This window comes from Lissotriton vulgaris, chromosome 5 (assembly GCF_964263255.1).
Source record: "Lissotriton vulgaris chromosome 5, aLisVul1.2, whole genome shotgun sequence".
Classification (NCBI taxonomy): domain Eukaryota; kingdom Metazoa; phylum Chordata; class Amphibia; order Caudata; family Salamandridae; genus Lissotriton; species Lissotriton vulgaris.
The window spans coordinates 227,694,823-227,719,305 of NC_141693.1; the positions used below are offsets into that span (position 1 = coordinate 227,694,823).

Consider the following 24,483-nt stretch of genomic DNA (forward strand, 5'->3'; position numbering starts at 1 on the left):
ATAGGGGACGGTAAGACCCCGGGTCGGATGAGTCTCGGCCCGGTTTGAGGAGAGGAACCACCAGCGCCTCACACATCGAGCTCGGGAGTCGCCCCAGCCTCTTCGCCTCCCTGTAGACCACCAGTAATCGAGGGGCTAGGAGGTCAGCGTAAGCTGCATAAAACTCCACAGGTAGGCCATCCAGGCCCGGGGTCTTGTTTCTCGCCATCCGTTTAATGGCCCCGCGGATCTCCCCCAATTCAATGTCAGATCCCAGGGCTTTCGCCACTTCTTGCTCCACTGTGCGGAGCTCCAGTGGACGTAGATAATCATCAAGTCGGTCAGGGTCTCGTGCGGAGCGACTGCGGTACAAACATTCATAATAATGCCGGAAGCAACTAAGAATCTCCGGTTGAGTGTGTACCTCGGTTCCGTCTGCCTCACGCATACTTGTCGTCAATTGGGACTGGCGCGTAGGGTTGGCCAACCACGCCAACAACGCGCTCGATCTGTCTCCCTCTGCGATGGACCGGACCGTATAGGCCTTATAATCAAAACAGCGGAGCCGTTCGACCTCTGCCGCTACCTTTTCCCTCGCCTCCGCCGTTCGTATTTGCAATTCCGGGTGTCCGGGGCGGCGAATTTCAAGCTCGCGGAGTTTCCGGTCCGCTGCATCTAAGTCAGCTAGGATAACGCGCCTCATGCCCACCTTCTTAGAAATACAGTAACCCCTCACCACTACCTTAAAAGCGTCCCACTCTAACGCTCTAGTACTCGCGGAGCCGCCGTTGGATGCAAAATATTCCAATATCTTATCCCCCAGGTCCGCCCTGAAAACACTGTCCTCAAGAATCTCGGGTCGCAGCTTCCAGGTGGGCACCGCCGGCGTCCCGGGGAACCAGCGAAGGCCCAGCAGGAGGGGGTTATGGTCCGAAATGGTCCTGGACAAGTACTCAGATCGGACCGCTGCTGAAACCAGTTCGGGCGACCCAAGAAAGCCATCTAGTCTGACATGCAACTCATGAAGGCTCGAGAAATATGAATAATCCCTAGATGCGGGGTGATGCGCCCTCCAGATGTCCGTCAAACCCCAGCGGGTCTGCCAATCCCGACGACCCTTAGCCGTGCGACGAACCGGAGAATCGGGAAGCGGTGGATGCGAGCGGTCAATGTCTACGTCCACTACGGAATTGAAGTCTCCCCCAAGCAGAAGGGGCCCGGAGAAGAAGTGGGCCAACGAGCCCGATAGCCTGGAAAGGAAGGCAGTCTGGTCCATATTAGGAGCGTACACACAGCAAACGTTTAAGTCCCTCCCTCCTAGAGTGCCCGAGATGGCCACGTAACGCCCCTCTGGATCTATCACTGTTCTCGTGACTTGGAAGGGGACCCCTGCTCTGATCCATATTAGCGCCCCTCTGGCATAAGCGGAGTACGACGTGGAAAAGACCTGCCCCCGCCATCTACGCTGCAGCGCCGCCCCTTCCGCCTTGTTCAGATGAGTTTCCTGCAGCAGCGCCATTTGCACTCCCCTACGCACTAAATAAGCGTGGACCTTGTGGCGCCTGGACATAGTATGAAGCCCCCTTACGTTCCAAGTGACACATTTCAAGTTAGCAACATCAGCCATTGTCCCATATTGTTCTCGCACAGTCTCCCCATCCGGGTCCCCACAAAGAAAAGACATCATTCCTCCCAGCACTGATGGCGGCCATTTTCCCCAACCAAAACCAAACAACCCAAGAACGAACCAAACCCACACCCACCCACCCCAGAACAGGACCCAAACTGCACCATCTAGATCCCATCCAAACCTCGTCTTCCATCAACCCAATAACCCCTACTAATCCTACGGTCGCCACCGTAGGAAGGCCTTAAGGGCCAGGTGCGGGCCGGGCGGAGGCAGTGGGCCCTCGGCGCTCAGGCCACCAGGACTATAGCAAGCCCTAAACAGTGCCAAAAACCTCCCGGGGCAGAAGCAGGGGCACCCCACCCCTCCCTCCCTCTTTGTCAGCAACAATGGAAGGCAACCACCTCCCCCCTGCCGGGCCCCCTCCCAAAATAAGGCAGCACACCCTGTTACCCTTGTCCGTCCAAAAGGTCCTCCACCGATTTCGGTGTGATCACCGGTGTATGGGCACTATCAGTCACTGAGTCCTCCGAGTCCGATGGTGCCTCCACTTCACCCGGGTTTTCTTCCTCCTCAATGGCTTCGTCCCGTGCACCCGACAACTCCGACAATACTTCCAGCACTCCCCTCCGCTCCGACGACGTCTCTGCAGTCGAGGGCCCTCCCGTGCGGCGATTCCTGATCCTCCTGGATCGCCGTCTCTGTTCCGGCTCATCTGCCTGTTGGGACGAGGAGCCGAAGCCATCTTTCCCTGTCCTATAAAGCTCGAGCCAGGCACAGACATCCTCCGGGGTGTCGAAGAACTGAGTTTTGTCATCGACAATGATGCGGAGCCTGGCAGGGTAGAGGAGCGAGTACTGGATGCCCTCGCTCCTGAGCTCGCGCTTGACCGCCAGGAAGGAGAACCGCTTGCGTTGAGTCTCGTAGGTGTAATCCGGAAAGATGTTCACCTGACTGTTTGCTACTTTGAATGGACCATTATGTCTGGCGGCATTAAGGATTAGGTCCCTGTCCCGAAAGTGCAATAACCGCGCCACCACCGGCCTCGGGGTGCGTCCCTGTTGCGATGGCCGTGCCGGGACTCTGTGGGCACGCTCCAGAGTGTAGAAGGAGGATAGCCCCTCCGGGGCCACCGTGTCACGGAGCCAGGTCTCCAAGTATGTCACCATGTCGCCATCCTCGATCTTTTCCGGTAGGCCCACTACACGGATGTTGTTCCTCCTGTTGCGGCCTTCCGCATCCTCCGCCCTCTGTTCCAGGGTTGCAATTCGGGACAGGGCATCCTTCATCGTCGCAGCCAAGGTTCGCTGCGCCGGCTCCAAGGTTTTCACCGAGCTCTCCACTTCCTTGACCCGGTCCGAAAGTTTGCCGTGGTCCGCTCTGAGGAGGCCTAGGCTCGTCGCCACCTGGGCAATGTCCTGTTGGAGGGCCGATCTCGTGGTCGCTATCGCCTCTAGGACGCGGTCGAACTGTTGTTGCATCGACGCGCCACCAGAACTCTTTGGGTCCCCATGCTCCTCTTTGTCCTGGGCTTCCGAGTCCGAGGCGGTCGGGGTAGTCCCCTTGGCTCCTCTAGGTTTCCCCATGTCGCCGGGGGCACTCCGTGAAGGTCCCGGAGTGGGCGTCTCCGGGTGCAGATGTCGAACACGACCCTCCCGGTTACTGGTCCTCAAATCGAGTATGGGAGACCTCCTTCTCCAGGGCCTGTGGAGACTTCTCCGCTTCGACTCACGCCACCGCCACGGCGTCCGAGGGCACTGATGAGGGGGCGGAGACAACCGTCGCCGAGTCGGGCAGGCCCGCTCACCCGCTAGAGACCCGGGGTGAGGGTCACCAACTCCGTCGGACGATTTGTGGCGCCAAAGTGTTGCGCCTCCCATGGAAGTGGACTGACCAGGAAGACGTAGCTAGGTGCGGAGTCGTGAGTTGGGCCACCGCCTGGATCACAGGGCGTCCGCTCCCGGGGTCCCCTATAATGTGGGCATCCGCCCGGTCACCCAACCGAGCGCAAACTCGTTGTAAAAAGTCCAATCCAATAGATATCCAGTGCACAGAGCAGCCGGGGGTGACAAAGCCGGGCGCAAGTCGCTGCTCGCGACGCTCCTTCAAGTCAGTGGGTCCGACCAGGGGGACAAAGAAGTCCGGGCGCCATGTTGGGTCGCACTCCGCAACTCCGCAAACTTCGGTTTTACTCCGGAGCAACCCTCATCCGAGCTCCACCAGGGGCCCCGGCAGGTCTTCGTCGGTCCGCTCAGCAGAATGCGGGGTCTGGGGTGCCCCGCAGCCTCCGATTTACAGGATAATCCCGGGCTCAGTCCCGGAGCCGAGCTCTCAGGCGACCATCGCCATCGGCGCCCAAGCCACGCCTCACCATAGTAATAGCTTCATCACTCTTAGTAAGGTACGGTAAACATTTATAGCCTGATTGATAAAATCGTATCAAAAATGTAAAACCATATTATGAACACATACTACTACAATAGGCTACCTTGGGTATGATAAGTGCAAAAGGCAAAACATGATTAAATTCAATTTAAGCGTGATATGCTACACTGGAATAGTACCCAAACTTTCATAACGTACTTAACCTCATAAGAGCGTCGAACGTTCAGTGCCCAGTGCTGAACGTTCGAAGAACGAATGCTGGCCCGCCGGCCAACGGTCGTGCGCAGCACTGGCAAGGTAGTGCTCGCAACGAACGTTGGCCGACAGCAGCACTTAAGGGGTTAAGTGCTTTCAACATTAGAGATGCTTAACAGACTGCAGTATCCAATGGACCATTCAGATCATCATACCAGACCAGGTAAAAAACCAAGAGTATCCGAAGATGGTAAAATTCCTGCCATTGCAAAAGGATCGTTAAATATAAAATAAAATACAGTAAATGAAAATGTAAGAGTCGATCTACAACATGGGCTCTTCTATAGGCCTATGGACATCAGATTTCTAGCACAAACAATCAGCACAATATCATTAGTCTTATACATTGATGGTTGCCACTCTTGGTGTATTTCTGTTGGCATATACTTGCTGTTAGCACATCTTCTCACAAACCTATTGTGTCTCAGTGTGTCTTGATGATAGCTCATCAGCATCATTGGTGTTATTGCTTCAGCACTGTTAGTGTTAAGTTACTGAGTTATCCCTATTGTGTGCCATTGGTAACATCTTGTTTTCATTCCTAGTGTGTCCAATTAATATGTTGTTGGAGTTAGCTCACCACCACTCGTTGTGTGGCCTTGTTAGTGCATCTTTTATGTTGCTGCTTTATCACTGTTGGTGTTGCTAGTTAGCGGGTTGTGAATGTTGGCATGTCATTGATGTTAGCACATCTCACTACTTAGTGACTATGCACTAACATGAATCGCATGTCTGCAGGGGCACTGTCAGCGAGTCCCCACTATAATGTAATTGCTCGATAAACCAAAGCACACAGCAGCTGACCAAGGTTTCGCACATCCACTTTGTCTGTTTCTAAGTAGTTGGTAGTGCATCCACTCTCACCATCCGCTGCTAAGGATGTCGGTCAGAGCAATAATACAAAAGGATAGAGAGGTGCACTCAATGGAGTCAATAGCACAAAAAAGTTCATCGAATGTGTAAGTCTTCTGTTCTTTTCTTTAATGTATTCTTTATTTTCTTTTTAAAATACAACGGCACAGCCAACGCGTTTCATTCCCTTTAGTGCCTAGGGAATTTCATCAGGGCATATAATAGATGATGTTTCAAATGCGATAGTCCTAGATATGTTCGCACCCGAGAAGCTGATGTAGATGAAAGATCGCAAGAAACCCCCAGAATATTCCTGAGTAAAATTGGCGCACAATTCCAAGTGGAATAGTTGTTCGAGTATCCCAGGTTGGCTACAGTGTTGGACTGAAGGAGTCAAATAGTATATTTGTCCTGGACTATTTGACTCCTTCAGTCCAACACTGTAGCCAACCTGGGATACTTCTCGGGTGCGAACATATCTAGGACTATCGCATTTGAAACATCATCTATTATATGCCCTGACGAAATTCCCTAGGCACTAAAGGGAATGAAACGCGTTGGCTGTGCCGTTGTGTTTTAAAAAGAAAATAAAGAATACATTAAAGAAAAGAACAGAAGACTTACACATTCGATGAACTTTTTTGTGCTATTGACTCCATTGAGTGCACCTCTCTATCCTTTTGTATTATAATGTAATTGCTGTTAGCGCATTGTGACTGTTAGAGCATTCTTATTAGGCGATTGCTTCTTTTTAGCAAATCTTTACTATGTCGCGGTTATCATATCATTGACCTCGGCACAACGTCATGGACGTAGATCTAAAGATTTGTGTGCACGCTGTGAAATTAATTACCTTGGTCTCGGATGTGCATCCCAGCAAACCTCTTGTTGAAGGCCATGGCTGTTTACTTCAGTTAAACCTGCCATCAAAAAAAAAGAAAAAAGCGGTAAACAAGACTTCTGACCCAAAAACCATGCGACATAAAAGAAAAGAACACAAGGCGGTGTGTGGGCAGCTGACCTCCCACTCTTTGCAGCAGGTGATAAATGCCACTTGTGAAGGCAACCCACGGTGCATTGCAGAGAGGGGTTCTATCCACAGAGCTGTAACCAGTATTTGTTCATACCAAAACAGGATAATAGTGGTGTTGGAGGGGCAGAGGGAGGGATCCCTGTGAGTGTCTGTGTGAGGAAGAGTTCAATAAGTACAAGGACCCTGTAAAATGGAAGCCACTGGTGATATTTATGGAGTAATGTTACTACTCATAACAGTATTAGCAAATGACAGTAATCCAATTAAGGACAATACATGGTGGAGAGTACACAATAAATTGACTGTAGATGATTTTATTTGTTCAGAGGTGCAAGGATGTGCGGTCTAGTTGCTAAGAAACCACATTTTTATTCCTGTGCCTCAATTCTTATATGTGCCAAACATTAGTAGTTCTTGCATGTATGCACGAAGAACTAGAGAAATAGCATAAAGCTCATTTGCCGTCTATCACAATGGTGATCACCTCAACCCTAAAAGGATGAAAGGCTGTGTCTGCCAGAAGACAACCCTGAAACATGCAGTTCTCTGAGGGAGCAAGCTTTCAGCCTAATGATCCATTGTATTACCTTTCACCAGTGTGCACATGGACTTTACATAATATACAGAGCGGAGGTCTAAGTTGTTAAAAGGGGGTCCCTCCAGCAGTCACCGACCTGGTTCTAAAAGGAATGTCGTCAAGCAAAAGGGCAATTTATTGAAGTTGTTAAAAAGGGATCTAGGGAGGCAATTTCTGTAGCCCGTGCAAACTGAATACAAATTACAGCATCCACTAAACAGAGTTGGATAGACTCCAACTGGTTAGCCATGGTTGTGGTAATGAAAAACAATGATTACGAGACATTCAGGCATACTTTGTCCCATGGCATTCCTAGATCTCATCGCTCCCTAGAACTGGCACTACAAGCACAACAGTGGTAAATATCAATGTCACAACTGATAAGCCAAATTGCTTTACCTTCAACACTTCAGGCCATCCACCAGGCTATGCACCAGGCCCCGACAAAGTCCCTGGTGACTTGTTTCGCTCTGGGCCCTCTATATGGGGACCCTACATAAATGCACTGTCTAATGGGATATTGGCCAGTTGGCAAGGGCCCGACTCCTGGTGAGGCGATGAGATTATCCCACTATATAAAAATAGTGACAGAAATGCTTTTTGTAATTATTGGCCCATTAATCTCATTGATAACCTCCAGAAGGTTTTTTTGTCAGCAACTCTTTGATAGAGTACTGGGTTGGATTGATAAGGCTTCCATTTTGTCCCTATTACAGGCAGGTTTTCGAACCAAGGTGACCATGATGGATGAAATCTTTCGCTTTGATCTTATCATTTCAAAATACCTTATGCTCTCCAAGGGCCATCTATACATGGCTTTCGTGGAACTCAGGCAGCCTTTGATTTTGTCCCTAGGCAGCATCTGTGGTCCACTTTAGCATCAATGAGTATAGACCATGCGTTATTAGATATACTCATCAGACTACATGATAATAGCTTCGCTCGAGTCAGATGGGGGGGATGGGTGGTGAACTGACTGACTGTATATCAGTAGACCAGTTTTCACTGTACATTAATGATGTGGTTAAATACTTATGTGACTGTGTTCATGATTCCTTAAAGTTAATAGCGGGTTCCATCCCTGCGCTGCTTTTCGCAGATGATACCCTTCTGCTTTCACGAACATCATCTGGGCTCCAAAAATCTGCTGAATAAATTCACAGAATTCTGCAACATTCATGACCTGGAGGTGAATAAGCTAAAAACTAAGATAACGGTATTCAGACCCCACAGATCTTGCGGGGGTGAGTTTTCAAAGTAAGAGTCTAATCTGCGAAGTGGTGGAGAAATTTGATTATTTGAGGATTTGGATCGATAAATCTAGAATATGGAAATCACATATCAACATAAGGGAATTAACACTGTTACATTCCACATCAGTAATTGCAAAGAGGTTTACGGTGAGCACCCCCAAATCTGTTTCTCTGACCATTGATGTTTACAGGGCAAAAGCTCAGGCTGCAGCACTGTATAGGGCAGAAATTTGGGGGTTCGAAGACATTAAAGGTGTAATCTTTAAGGAAAACGGCTTCTTAGAAATCTTTGTTCAGTCTACCACAGGGTACCCCTAACACCTTCATATTCTTCGATACTGGCCTAAAAAGTCTTGGTGATATGGCAGCTATGAAACCTCTTTTATACTGGGCTAGGCTGTGGTCTACCCCTGAACTCCACCACTACAGGCTACAGTTGAGAAAATCTGAACCTGGGTAAAAAATGCCCCCCACCTTGGTTTGTGTGCTTAAAATTCCATCTCAAAGAGCTAGGCCTGAATGTTAATTGAAATAATACCTCTCCAATCAATTCTGGTGCCAAGGCCTCCATAAAACATTTTCTGGAATAGTAAGATCATCGGATACCACCGTAAGGCCAAAGCTGGGGATATGGCTGATAATTTCCTGCCCCATAGGCCAACACCAGCAAAGGAATTGTATATAGACATGATGCAACTGTCCCTGGCTCGCACATTGTTTATTACATTTAGGACGGGTACACTGTTAAGTTAATACATTTACAAATAGTTGGAAAAACTCATTGCTCTGAATCATCAGCATGTGTACTTTGCAACCACCAAACTGAGGACGTTTAACCTGCTATTTTTCTGACCTGGCATTACAGACCGAGGCGGTCCTGGATCAAGCCACTCTGCATCTCCACTGATGTGAGACATTACAGGGAGGCTTATCGAATTTTACGGTCCGACACCAGTCAGCCTTTTGTATTAGGTATTAGCTGATATTTATATGCAGTGTGGTTATTCAGGAAACGGTTAGGCGCTATGTAATGAATATTGTATGTACCATTTCGATGGCTCATGTTCTTGCTACTACTCACTTGTACAAATGTAGGGGAGAGTTGGGGAGTTGGGTGCTGTAACCTGTACACTTTTTTTTTCTTTTAATTCTTAGGAACCATTTTTTTGCTGCTATTACTTTTTATAAATTGTTTTTAGTTCTAATATATTGCTGTAAATGTTGATTTTAATGCTGTTTTTTAAAGCAGAAACATTAATTCTATAGTAATTCATCTCTGTGTGATGTTTTACATATTGCTTGTCATGTTTTATGGGCTCCTTCCCGAAATAAACAAATGTAATTACTTGGATTCGGTTAAAAGTGGAAGCCACTAGTGATATTTATGGAATAACTTTGCTGCTCATAACAGTATTAACAATCACAGTAATCCAATCAAAAATGACAATACATGGTGGAAAGCATACAATAAATTGAACGTAGATGAGTTTAATTGTTTATAGGTGCAAAGATGTGCGGTCCAGTTGCTAAGCAGCCGAATTTGTATCCCTGTGCTTCAATTCTCCAAAGTGCCAAAATCAGCAGTTCTTGCATGTATACATGAAGAACTAAATAAATATCAAAATGTTCATTTGTTACCCATCTCAACGGTGCTCACCTCAACACTTAGAGGATGAAAGTTGGTGCCTGCCAGAAGACAAACCTGAAAAATGCAGCTCTCTGAGGGATCCCGTTTTCATCCTAATGATCAAATTTAGTAGCTTTCACCAGTGTGCACATGGACTTTCCATGACGACGTCTAATATCCAGAGCGGAGGTGTGAAGACGTATGAGGTCTGTGTCCTACCAGATAGCATAGGCACGTCCAAGAAGGGGGTGGTCTCAGGTCCTCACCTATTTGCAGTGATCTCAAATTGCTCTTATCAGGTGTGAGTAGTTCATCTAGAAGTTGTTTTTGGTCTGGCTTGAGAGTGCAACTATGTGCAAAAGTTATTGTTTACAAAACACAGTAAGCTTTGGAGCAGCCCCTTGTAATTATAGGCTTGCTTTGGTCAGTCACCTTTAACCGCTTCACTGCGGCGCAAATTTAGCCGCTGTGCTGGGACATTCCAATCCTGGGGGTGGCTCGGACCGATCCCCGCCGTCATGCGCACACGCCCACCGTGACTCAATATGGCTGGGATCCATCATGAGCACCGCACGGAAGAGGTTAAACACTGCCATGAAGCAAACCCAAATGCATTTTAAATCAGCCCAGTGAGTTAACATCGTTCATGTTATGCTATTTTCTAGTATTATGCTTCCTATAGGGGACCATTAAATATATGAAAGTACATTCAACCATTACATATTTTGTCGCATTAGATTCTTTATCTCAAATGCAAGTGATGCTTGGCCTTCCCTCTCAACTACAATCGGGTGCCAGGCTGCTGATAAGCTTCAGCACACTTGGCAGCTCCCATTTTGCTGCTGCTACCAAGCAACTGCTGACTAATAAATTCAGCAGACAGGCGGCTTTGGGTAAGCCAACAGGAGTATCTTATAATTGAACATTGAAAATGCAAGCCAAACCTATTCACTTTGCCAGTACTAGTGTTCTATAAATTATTGTTTTTGTTTTCATTTATAAATACAGGACTATGATGCAAAGAAAAAAGTAACTTCTGGGTGAGCCATTAACACTTGAGAGGGTATAACTTGATACCGCTTGGTTTTGTGAAAAAGCTAGCAGGTGGGCACCTGGGATGGGCGGAGGGTTACTCAATGCTTACAAAGATATTAGGAAGCAAATAGGATGCACTAATCTATTATATACCACTCACAGATATCAGCTCAAATGAAGCACCAGTTGCATGGGACACTCCTCACCTACCATAGGTCTTTACACTGATTAAGTGACAACATCCGGTTAAGAGTGTACATATCTCTCCAAGCACGAACACTTTGAGGAGCTATTACTCAGTCATGTCTATTTTAATCAGTGCAAAATCTTAAGGAGTGTTACTTAGTTTATGCAAATTGAAAATATCCTTCAACAAATGTATCACATGAAATAGCACTAAAGAGACAGTAGCTTCCTCTTTAAGTGCTGTTTCAAGATAATGCTAGGAAGAAGGTAAAGCCCCTAGGTTTTCTTTAACTTCTTCTCCCAAATTCATGAATTACTCATCCACATTAAGAAAACGTATAAGATATGGGAATGGGGGGAGCAGAAATGTATGGAATAGCATTTAGAGATGTCCTAAGACAGATTTCACAATTCTCCCCAACTCCACTTCGACATAAAAACAAAAGAGTGGAGGGGAGACCAACATTTCATAAGGATTTTTCATGCATAAGAAAATGTTTTCAGGAAGTCCATTCAAAACCTGAAGTCCGACTCCTCACTGAAAGCTCCAAGTGAGTTACACAGTAGGAAATCAAATATCCATCCTAAACATAATCCTTCTTCCACAATAAGTATTTTGAATGCATACGTAGAACGGAGCACCTGCCTCGTAGCCCTTAATTTAAGGCAGGATGTGAAAAATTCCTAACTGTAGATGAAATCATGGCAAAGCATACATTGTGATTCTGCTGAAAATTACACGGAAATCTAGAGGATATCAAAAAGCTCAGGAATGAAAAAAATAAACATATAAATTATTGTTTTTTTAAACAATTAATAACATAATAGTTAGCCATTCTTAGCCATTTGTTCATACTCCAGGCACAGCACTGTCTGCAAATGCCAAACACCAACACTTTAATCTAATGATATTAATTTGTAAACCATTGAATCTGAAATAGAAAACCAGCGGACCCGGTTCATTCAAAAGCCCATTTGGTGCTTGCGACATTAACGCAGGATAGTCTCCTACATTAAAGGAACAGCATTAACACATCTACTTCTGCGAAGAAGTGGACAGCTGTAATCAACTGATTAGACAAACCCCTAGAAAGTAAGCTACAAATCAAATCTGAAAGGTGCACCTATGCCCGAGACCACTGTTGTACTAATAAATCAAGAGATTACCACTATCTGGCTTGATCTACAGACAAAAGTTTGAATGCAGTATATGTGCACTCAGCAGCCTCCACAGGATCTTTAGAAGTATCAATTTCACCCAAAGATAACAAATTTGGATTTTATCAAATGCGTTTACTAAAACTATTAAAAGAAAAGGAAATGTAAATATAAATTCAAGATATTCTCCACCGAAGGCACTTAAGAGATTTAAATTGGCTACCATTTCTTGAAAGAGAGAATTTGTCCACAACCACCACTAAAATGTAAAGGGAATAGGGGCCTTAGAGCCACAAGAAATAAATCTTCACATTTTTTTAATTGTATTTAATTTTTACTATCATTAACATACTATGCGTTATGTGTTAATTTCATTTTATCTCAGAGACCTCTCAAATGGTGTAGTTCTTTGAAGGATTCTCTCATGTCCTGCAAAACTGTCCAGCGATCTAAAACACTGTTAGCCCTTGAAAGAGACCGATCGCTAGATCGCTAATGTTTACAGCTCTGTCCCCTAGTTGTCTTCACTGAGTATAGAGTTTCTTTTATTACTCAAACGATTCTACATGTGCACAGGAACACATCAGTCCATTCACTACTTGCAAGGGGTCTTGTCCAGCCCAAAAATGAAAGAGCTTCTGCCATCCCATGACATTTCACCAATCACCTTGTCCACTGTTCCTCTAACTTCCTCCCATCTCATACAAACTCCCCCTTACTGCTTATTAAGGAATTGTTGGGGTAAATCATCACTCTCACCCCGCAAAATGCAAGCCTCTTAACCTAATACATTAAATAGCAACTGACAAAATTATAAAGTAATGTAGTGGCTCCTTTTTGAGACATGAAATACTGTTCTTTAGAGGGGCATCCTGCAAGAAACACCCATTCTACAATATTTTAAGAAGTTAAAATCTCTGTCTAATGAGCAGGAGGTTCTAATGACACTGGACTGGTCATGTCTGAAACAATTGCAATTGCTTTCCAATGTATGACAACAATAATGCCAGGCAAAGTCAGTGCATGCACACCGTAAGCAAGCTTGGCATGAAAGGAGGTATCCCATATCCCACCAGCCCCTCATTCCATCTCCTCCACGGTCTACCTCGTTCTATGTGATTGGGGTCAAGCAGACTCCGAATATGAACACAAGGTCTTTTGCTGGCCATATCTACTTTGGACATATATTCTATAAGGATGGGCGCCGTGACGTACTCCGCCTTCGCCGACCTTGACTGTGAGAGACTAATCAGGCCTTCTTCTACACACCCCTCCATAGGTATTTACAAGACCCATGTGAATGGGATTGCTAAGGTATGGTCCACAGATGACATACCCTAGAGGGATGCCTTCACAAGCCAGTGGCAGGCATCGACCCCAAATCACCTGGAGCTTACTGTGCATGCATTGCATTAAATAGCAACTGACAAAATTGCAGCTACCGAGTGATGCTATAAAAGGATATGGATTCTACTACCTCAGATATTTGCTCACAGACTTTAGGTGTTGCATTCCCTGGGTCTTCTGGTGAAGTGCGGTTCCCATCCAGAATGTCTTGGGTGAGAGGTGGGGATATAACTCCTTCCAGTGCACTACATGGCTGTGCAAACCCTAAATGTAGCAGATAGTTGTCTGTTGACTTTAGTTGTCCAACGTGAAGGAGAAACTTGGAGGTGGCCAGAGGTTGTGATGAGCCTCTTTCCTCACCCAGGCACATGCATACTCCTCATAGATTAAAGAGCCTACGGCAGGAGCAGCATTTTGGAAGGGACACACACCCACCCTCAGCTAGAGAAAAGCAGAACTTTAAGCAGAAGAGAACGGGGCCACCTGACCAAAATTAGACTGATTTGCTGGTTTTTGTGTAGATCTTTGTGGGCACGGGGCTGGCTAGAGAGGGGGGGGGGGGGGGAGTGACCTGCTGGTGATCCAGAACCTTTCTGCTCTATCCTGAGTTTCCTGGAGTTGATTATTGAAGGGGGCTTCGCCTGGTGACAGGTACCCTGGCAGGGATGGAGAGTTATGCCGTGCAATGGTGTTGTGTATTTGGTATCCCTGTGCGAGGCAGATTAGAAGCTTGCATTAAACGGATGTTACATTATTACATTATTTTCTCAGGCAGCCTTGGGGGAGGGAGCATGAATTGTTGCCACTATGTGCCTGCCCCCGTAGGGGATCTATATAGAAACAATTGGCCTGGTCTACGCGTTCTGGAGTTGTTTTCACTGGGATGATAAATCCTGGCTAAAATTTGCTTTGCTCCATGTACAGTTCAAGAGACACATGCAGTACAGTCTGGGCCCTGTTTTGACTTATCTTACTGCCTTTATTCTCATATCCATTGTCTACGTAACTGCCATTTCTATTCCCTCGTGGAACTTCGTGATTTAAGTAGCTATATCTTGTTAATATCTTGTACATAATCGTGTTTGTCTCTCTCTCTCTGTCTCTCTCCTTTGGGGAAGGAGGAAAGGCGGAGAAGGGAGATGAGGGAGGGTTCAGATTGGTTTATGTTGAACAGCGACATGCACACTGTGAGTGCACTAATTGTGACGTGATCAGCCATAAGGCAGGTAAGTGTGCATGTTTGAAGGGGTGGGGGAATATATGATATGCGGTCTGTCATCTCCATGTTACCTTCTCAACATTGGTTCTCACCCTGCCTGGAGTATCGCCTGACCCCAATATGTCTGACATTTGGTACACAGAGCGACCAATGTGCAAGTTGTAGTACCCAAACAGCGTGATGCCCTGCACGCCAGGTAAGAGGTTAACATTGAAGTATGATATGCAGTAGAGACATGAGGAAGCGGCATCAAAAGAAGCAGTAACAATGCACCAGTCATCTGAAATGACACACGAAAGCATCGAATTAGCGAATGGAGACCTATGCTCAAAAAATATATCATGCTGAGAAAGTTTAAATTCACTATGCCTAGATTGGATGCCCTATTGCCTCCTCCGCCATCACTATTCCCAGGTGTTTTTCTTAATTTAACACAAAAGCATTTCTGACCATTACAAAATGGCAAATTAAAAATGTATTTTAATAACAGTTTTTTTTACTGGAATGAAAGAGGACAAATGATAAAGTATCCACATACTAATCTAAGTAAGGTTGATACTGAAAAGACAATCAAGGTATTCAGGCTATTTAAACACAAAGATTAAAAGAGACTTGGCAAATTTCAGCACATTTCAGCTATGTTACTAGGAAAGTCAATAATTCAAACCCTGACTGGGCTTTAAGACTTAAGAATTACTTTGCACGGAGAATGAAGTTATGGTACCTCTAATCAACAATATCATGCAAGATTCATGCTAAAACCGTCACACAGCAGGTGACGAACTTTCCTTGAAATTAAAAATAAGTATAAGACCAACTCCTTAAAGACATCAGTAGATAACATTGAGACTGAACTATTTTGTCTGATGCCCGATGGAGTTACCTGGTTTAGCTATAGGGGAGATGGGCCGTGGATTCCCTCCTTGGTCGTCACCTACCCAGTCGGTCTTTAGACAGACTTCCTTTCGTCTCTACGGTTGTCTCTTCCCTTATCCTCACTTTCTCACCTCCCCTACCCCCCACTTCTTTTCTCTCTCCTTTCTCTCCTCTCCTAATGTATTCCTGATTGTTTGATGTAATGTGTAATTGTTGATCTTTTTCTGGTATATTGTTGAACCACATTGTTGCACTTCCTTTCGTCCCTCCTGTCGTCTCCTCACGCATCCTTCCTCTATCTATGTCTCTCCTTCTCTCCCCTCTCTCAATGTATTGAGACTGAACTATTTTGTCTGATGCCTGATGGAGCTACCTGGTTTAGCTATAGGGGAGATGGGCCGTGGATTCCCTCCTTGATCGTCACCTACCCAGTCAGTCTTTAGACAGACTTCTTTTCGTCTCTCCGTATTGTCTCCTCCCTTATCCTCCCTTTCTCACCTCCCCTGCCCCCTCCACTACTTTTCTCTCTCCTTCCTCTCCTCTCCTAATTGTATTGCCTATTTTTTGGGATTTATTGTTTATTGTTGAACTTTTTCTGTTGCCCTATTGATTCTCATGTAAAGCACTCTGATACCTCCGGGTCTAGCCAGCGCTATATAAAACTCCTTAAATAAATAAATAAATACATTTGTTAGAAGGAAGTCATTACTTGATGTTTGATATGGCACTCTGTTGAACACATGTCTAACTCCATGCTATAAAAATATTTGTGCAAAAAATAAACGTGTTTCTTTGTTATAAAGCTAAAGCGCTGGAACCAAGAATAAGTTTTAAAAAACAAGGACTTCGCTTTTTTTATACATTTATAACTGATGAATTCTCTCTGCATTCGTTCTGAAATCCTACAGACAGATTCCGATCAGAGAACCTTGCATGAACCTTAGACGTGGCAGTCACCTTACAGGCAAACAGGACACAAGTTAAATGTACCGGCTATTAAATATCTTGAGTGATCTTTTGGTAAAGAATCCAATGCTTACATTACCATTATATTCAGAGGAAAAAAATGTGAGCTCATAGTCAAATATAAATAAAAACCTAGCTACACTTAGAACATACTTTGTGTTATAGGTCTGGCTTGATAGTAGGCTTTGGCAGGGGCGGCTCTAGGCTCATGGCGGCCCTGGGCAGGGAGCGTAGGTAGGGGGCCCCGGTAGAGGAGGTACGGGCGGAGCGCGGAGGCCAGTGAAGAGGGTGGGTGGGTCAGGGTGTTTGGAAGTGGAACAGAGCCGAAGGCCACCAAATCCCTGCCAGGGGCCGCCAAGCAAATATGTATCCATCCTCAGAGGATTATTATATTAAGGATATATATTGGCGTGGTGGCCCCTGGGGTTTGGTGGCCCTGTGCAGGTGCACAGCTTGCACATGCCTAAGGCCGCCCCTGGCTTTGGATCCACCCCGTGGAGTACAACCCTCTATCCCATCCTCCTTGGTGTATTAAACCAACTTATGATCGCATTGCAATGTCTGAGGAACTATTTTACATCTGAAAAGTATGCGGAATAATTGCACATTAAATCTTTCTCTCATGGAAGCTTTATATAAGAAATGTTAGTATTTGTTCACTGCAGCACATGTTTTTCAATGTTATAGTCAGACTCAAAACGAAAGCCAGACCGATCAACTTTGCCAATGCTTGCCTAATGAAATGAGCTTCTGGTTCAAGAGTTGTGGTTTGGAGCAGCACAGATCTAGGCCAGGAAAGTTTATGGCTGAGTGTTCTAAAAAAAAGATGCGATTATCTTCTTACTAAAAAGCATGCTTCAGAAAGCATTAATATGAGGAGAAATGAACTCCTTGGTTGCTACCTCAGAAGAGATCTTGGGCCAGATATAGGTCGGTCGGTAACGGCCGAAAATCTGTATTTTCGGCCGTTACCGACCGGTATACATGATTTGGCATGTAGGGGCACAATTTTACAGAATCGGTAACTTTACCGATTCGGTAAAGTTACCGATTCTGTAAAATACAGAATCGGTATTTTTACCGATTCGGTAAATCTCAGATGTAGGTGGGACTCTTCTGAGTCCCAAAGGCCCTACAAAATCGGTATTTTACCACACAATCCTATTGTGTGGTAAAATACCGATTTCAGGTGTGCATGCACATGTGTGCATGCACACCTAGCCATGTGACAGACAGACATGCCCTTAGGGCATGTCTGTGTGCCACATGGCGCACATGCCTATTTGTGGGGTGCCAGAGGGTGTCAAAGTGACACCCCCTGCACCCTTGCAAAATTCGGTATTTACCGATTCTGTAAATACAGAATCGGTATTTCCCATTGATTCCTATGGGCTTTGAAGCCCATAGGAATCAATGGGAAATACCGATTCTGTATTTACAGAATCGGTAAATACCGAATGTTACAGAATCGGTATTTCCACATCTGGAAATACCTACATGTCCACCACATTGATTTACCGATTTTCAATTACCGAATCGGTAAAATTCGGTAATTAAAAATCGGTAAATCAATTTTACCTACATCGGGCCCCTTGTGCCTAGTAACGACAAAGCAAAAAACACAGTAATCTTCCTAGCTTCCCCTTTTCAGGTCAAAAGCACTGTTTTAGGTTTACCTTATGAGTAAGAGAAAGTTGTTGGTTTTGCTACTACGTGCGCTATAAAACGGAGCTGTCCTGGAGATACACAACCAAATCAAAAGGTGAGAATTACTGTACACTTGCCACTAGGCAGGTGATAGGAAATTAAAACAGTGAAAAGATTTGCCAAAATGACATGCAGGCTAATAGTACATGAAACACAGGTTAAGAGTAACATTACAGGGACATTTTCTGAATCAAGATTTCATCCTAGCTGCTAATGCGGAGACAATCCAAATGTGATGAGAGGAATGTCGAATTAATCTCAGTCACTTGTCACAACTCTAGTCTGCATTCAAGTCCATTTTTGTTTTGTGCCATTACAGACAGGGACCAACCGTATCCACATCAGTCTGGGCGTGACCCATAAAAAACGACCCAAACCAAAATGCCAAATCAGGTACCCTATGAACACAAACACCCCTAAATGGGTTTTTGTCTTTTTGGGCCTCATCAGTGAATTACAGTTTGTGTCCCATAATTGTTAATATATTTTTTTTTGCAGCTTTATCCAGCACAAACTTGGCTTGACTGTAGAAGAGCGCTTTACATGAGCACCAGATTAAATGTAACTTTTTTGGGGCATGTGGAAATTAAGTGCTTCGCCCAGAATCGCATGATGTTGACCAAAGCAAGGTACGAGCCTGGCTTTCCCCGTTCCAAGGTCAGCATTAATGGCTGCTAGGTTACATCTCTACAGGTGTAGAGTCTGCAGGTGACCGAGTGGACACTCTCCTGTGCGGTTGCTCCCCTCGCCCTCTGCCCCCCCCCAGACGCTGCATTCACATTTGGCTGTATTTGATCCTGCCTGCCTGCCTGCTGGTTAAGCGCACTCAGCGCTCGGTATCGTTTTCAAGTGTATTTATTTATTTAATTATTTGCATCCCATCATTGTTCTTGCCGCTTGGTGCATTACATTGTTCTCCTGCTGCGCACTAGCGACAACTAATCAGGATAGAGACGCTTGCGTGGAGTGCATTTTAAAGTGCTTTACAAACGTGTTGCCCACTCCGGCTCTAACCCAGTTTCGATTCAGGGTCCGGGCTCCATTGTAGCTCTGTTTACCCTCGGCAGCCCGTGGCTCCTCCCAGATCCCGCCTCCCAGCTGCACCTCCCACGCTCCGCCCCCTCCACTCTCCATTTATGGCCAATGCCCCCACGCGCAGCGTCCACGCGCTTCGGCCACGCCGAAGGTGCGCCAAAGGTAAGCCCGTCTACGCCCGTCCGCGCCTGGACCGCGCCCAGCGCCAGACCCCCTGCCCCTCGCGTTGCCCAGCCCCCCCGCGTTACCTACGATGCCACCACCCTCCTAGCCCTTAACCCCGGTCGCGCCCCCAACTGCGTCCAAGCCGCTCCTGGACACACCCATGGACCTTTCTCCTGCTTCTCGTGCAAATTCAGCGCCACCGACATCATCACCGCTACGACCACACCACTGACTCCCAACCCCAACCACCTACAATGCATCCTTCTCAACACCCGATCGGTCCACAGGCACGCCATTGACCTATGGAATCTACTAGACACCATCTCTCCAGACGTCGCCTTCCTAACGGAAACATGGATGAACGCTTCCTCCGCCCCAGACATCACCATTGCCATCCCTGAAGACTATAAGATCACTCGCAAAGACCGCACCAGCCACACAGGAGGAGGAATCGCTATCGTCCATAAGAAATCAATCCGCATCTCAACCAGCTCTGACGCCAACCTCGCCAACTCCGAACACCTTCACTTCCAGATCCACATCGACCCCAAAAACACACTAAGAGGCACTCTCCTCTACAGACCACCAGGACCCCGCGGAAAATTCAGTGAAGACATCACGGACTTCATCACTCCACACGCGCTCCCCTCCAAAGACTACATCCTTCTGGGAGACCTCAACTTTCACCTTGAAAAGATCAACGACCGCAACACCGCCACCCTCGTGGACAACCTCGCCAACCTCGGACTTAAACAACTAGTCACTTCCCCCACCCACATCGCAGGTCACACACTCGACCCCATCTTCACATCCAGCAATCATGTCTCATTCAGCCACACTACGGATCTCCTCTGGACTGACCACAGCTGCGTTCACTTCACCTACAACAAACCAAAACCCAACATCCACCTCCAACCTACCCTGCAAAGAAACTGGAACAAAATCACCACGGACCAAATCTCCGCATCGCTCCTCCGAAACTCCCCAGCCCTCTCTTCTAACGCTAACGAAGCCGCCGCCAACCTCACCCTATGGTTATCAAACACCGCCGACACCTTAGCACCACTGAAAAAACGTCAAAGCAAACCTGGCAGCAAGAAGGCATCATGGTTCAACGATGATCTCAAGAAGTCCAAGAAACTCTGCCGCTCCCTTGAAAAAGCCTGGAAAAAAGCCCCCACCACTAGCACCAAGGACGCCTTCAAAACTGCCACCCGCATACACCACCAACTGATCCGAAAAGCCAAGAAAACAGCATTCAAGGATCGACTTGACAACAACGCCCACAACAGCAAGGAACTTTTCAACATCGTCAAAGAATTTTCCAATCCCTCAGCCAACTCCAACGACATCACCCCCTCTCAAACCCTCTGCGACTCCCTAGCCTCATTTTTCCACAACAAGATTGCAGACATCCACAACAGCTTCGACAACCAACCCGGAATCCAACCCACCCTACCATTTGCTGATCATCTTCCCCCCGTGAACACCCTTAACGACTGGAACCCAATCTCCACTGAGGACACCATCCGCCTGATGAATTCCATCCACTCAGGATCCCCCACAGACCCATGTCCCCACCACATCTTCAACAAAGCAGACTCCGTCATAGCACCGCACCTCCGAGACGTCATCAACAGCTCCTTCAACTCCGCCACCTTCCCGGAAGACTGGAAACACGCTGAACTCACCGCCCTTCTGAAAAAACCAACAGCGGACCCCACCGAACTCAAAAATTACCGCCCCATCTCGCTTCTTCCATTCCCGGCCAAAGTCATCGAGAAAGCTGTCAACAACCAGCTCGCCGCCTTCCTCGAAGCCAACAAATCCCTCGACCCCTCACAATCTGGATTCCGAGCAAAACACAGCACGGAGACCGCCCTCATCGCAGCAACAGACGACATTAGAACTCTACTGGACAATGGAGACACAGTCGCCCTCATCCTCCTTGACCTCTCTGCAGCATTCGACACAGTCTGCCACAGCACCCTTTTACAACGCCTCAATAACATCGGAATCCAAGGAAAAGCACTTGAATGGATCACCTCGTTCCTCACCGGAAGAACCCAGAGAGACCGCCTCCCACCATTCAAGTCAGAGGCCTCTGAAGTCATCTGCGGCGTACCACAAGGATCCTCACTCAGTCCCACCCTCTTCAACGTATACATTAGCCCCCTCGCGGCCATCGCACGCCAACACAACCTCAACATCATCTCTTACGCGGACGACACTCAACTGATCCTTTCTCTCACCAATGACCCCAGCACCGCCAAAACTAACCTACACGAAGGAATGAAAGAAGTTGCCGAATGGATGAAACAAAGCCGTCTGAAACTGAACTCAGACAAAACAGAAGTCCTCATCTTAGGTACTTCCCCCTCTGCATGGGAGGACTCCTGGTGGCCGGAAGCCCTCGGAAAAGCACCCATCCCGACAGACCACGCACGGAACCTAGGCGTCATCCTGGATTCTTCACTCTCAATGAACAGACAAGTCAGCGCCGTATCCTCTTCCTGCTTCAACATTCTTCGCATGCTCAGAAAAACATTTCGCTGGATCCCCGCCGAAACAAGGAAAACAGTCACCCACGCTCTGGTCACGAGCCGACTGGACTACGGAAACACCCTCTACGCAGGTACTACCGCAAAACTCCAGAAGAAACTCCAACGAATCCAAAACGCCTCAGCCAGGATCATATTAGACATCCCGCGCAACGAACACATCTCTGGTCACCTGAAAGACCTCCACTGGCTACCCGTCAATAAGAGAATCACTTTCCGACTGCTTACCCACGCACACAAATCACTCTACGACATCGGACCAGATTGCCTCAACTCACGACTATCCTTCTACACCCCCTCCCGCCAACTACGTTCTTCCAGCCAAGCCCTCGCCACTGTACCTCGCATCAACAAGACCACCATGGGAGGTAGATCCTTTTCATACCTGGCTGCTAAAACATGGAACTCACTCCCCGCTTACCTTCGCCTTACCCAGAACCACCTAGCATTCAGAAAACAACTTAAAACGTGGATATTTGACAAGTAATCCTCCTTCCCTTCCTTAGCGCCTTGGAACCCTCTGGGTATGTAGTGCGCTATACAAATTTTATGACTTGACTTGACATCTCCTCCCCACAGTCATCTTCCACTAGTTCCAGTGCATTGTATAAGCAGTGCTGAACATCCACAGGTCAGCCATGAAAGGCCTTTGGGTATGAGTATGCCAGGAACTACCAGAGGAGTTAAACTTAAGGTCGAACAATGGAGTGACCCACACATTGAATTTAAAGGAGAGGGTCAGAGCATTTAGAACGCACACATGCTGGAATGTCTTTACATCCAGATTTGAATAAAACCTTCTTGGTGGATTGACGTTCGATGGAAAGAGGGTGTTGCCCTACCATCAGCTGGACTGCCCTTAGAGCAATTTCAGAATGTCCCATCATCTGAGTGGGACATAAAGTGCAGGAGAAGCCAATCTCCTAGCAACTGAAGGCAGCTGAATATTTCATGAAACTTGAGGACCAAACGCAAAGTGATGCTTAAACACAGGACTAGTGAAGTGTCCGGATGTTGACACTAATATCCCTGTGTCAAATGTATACCCTTTTAAGTAGAAGAGCAGTGACTAGTTCATCGATGTAGCACTTTTAGGGATGCACCTTGTGGCCATTCTCCAAATTATTCTGTTCAGTAGAAACAGGACCACCATCCCTTGGTGCTCCTAAGGGCGGGGTTGTGAGTGTGTGTAACACTGGAGATTAGGTTCACAGTAGAGCAACCCCTCTGTCTCAATTTTAGAAGCAAAGCCCAACTAGAGGTCTCCTCTGTAAAGGAATCACAAATGATAGGGATGCCTGTTCCAAGTGTGCAGCTCTAGAAGGTGACACACAAAAGCTGCAGCAATTCAATAAAATTTCAAAGTTATTAAATAATTACATATATATATACATATACACATATATATATATATATATATATACACACATATATATATATACACACATATATATATACACACATATATATATATATATATATATATATATATATATATATATATATAGAGAGAGAGAGAGAGAGAGAGAGAGAGAGAGAGAGAGAGAGAGAGAGAGAGAGAGAGAGAGAGAGAGAGAGAGAGAGAGAGAGAGAGAAAGAGAGATTTGTTGTCCCTAATTCTAAGATGAACTTCTTACTGAATGATCCAATTTTTCTCTCCGCAACGTACTTAGAATCATTGTCACTTGCACAGCTTGCTTTTAATCTTTGCCTCCCTGTAACCACTTCTCATCAACTTTACAAGTTTACCTTTGCAATTAATGTACTATATATCACCATCTTCACTGCATTACACCTCTGAGTTGTTCGAATTTTATTGTACATTTGTAATTATTTGATCGCAGAAAAAAACATTCTATAGCTTTCTTGTTTTATCTGAATTTTGTATTTTACTGTATTGCTTCTTGCATTGTTATTTTAATAACCTTATTTGTTCGGTGTAAAGGGCACGTTGTCATTGTCAGGTAAACAGTTATCTTGAAGCCAACATTCATGTCCTCTAGAGCAGGTACACTTTTACTCGCCTGAGCATCTTTGATAAGATCTAAAGCCTTGGTAAATGGCTCGATAATAATAATACAAGGCACAATGTTTGGATAGGCTAGCAGACATTGGAGTATCCATTTATGGAGGTCACATCCAGTGACCCCAAGGAGGGAGATTATTTTGGGATCCATTTCAAGAGTGACATTGGCAGGAACGGAAATTAGATTCAGAAGAAAATTATAAGTACTCAAATCCCATGCAAATGTTCAACGTTTTAGGGGTTTACACAGCCCACACTAAACAGTCATCCCCGAATGGTAAGGAACGGTGCAGACGTTTTGAGTGGGGGCAGAAGCGGTAGCAAGGTGGGTCAAACGTGGGTGACCCTCAGAATTACTACACCCTAAAAGGTGCCTTAAAATGTCATCCTTTGAATGAAGACTGGAAGAGTAGGTGATTCTTACACACTACCTGATGGCTCACGGGTGTCTAAAAAATAAAAGGCATTGGCCAAGGGCCAATCACACAGTGATGCTCATCAATGGAATACATTTTGTTTTGAATGAAAGAGCCAACATGCCCCTAAATTGAAGATTCCACCCTATGGTGAAGCAACAAGGTCCATTTTACCCAGATGGCCACCGTTAAGCAGGA

At 46.1% G+C, this 24,483-nt stretch overlaps 1 protein-coding gene across 6 annotated transcripts in view; it reads right to left on the bottom strand.

Annotated features, from left to right (window-relative positions):
• The window catches only part of LOC147710549 (uncharacterized), a 493,247-nt gene that overhangs the window by 184,460 nt on the left and 284,304 nt on the right, over nt 1-24,483 (bottom strand). For all 6 annotated transcript variants that reach the window (XM_086921210.1, XM_086921216.1, XM_086921214.1 and 3 more), the window contains one exon: nt 5,952-6,018. In XM_086921210.1, coding sequence (XP_086777336.1) covers nt 5,952-5,997 — 46 coding nt within the window. In that variant the 5' untranslated portion in view covers nt 5,998-6,018. The remainder of the gene's footprint in view (nt 1-5,951; nt 6,019-24,483) is intronic.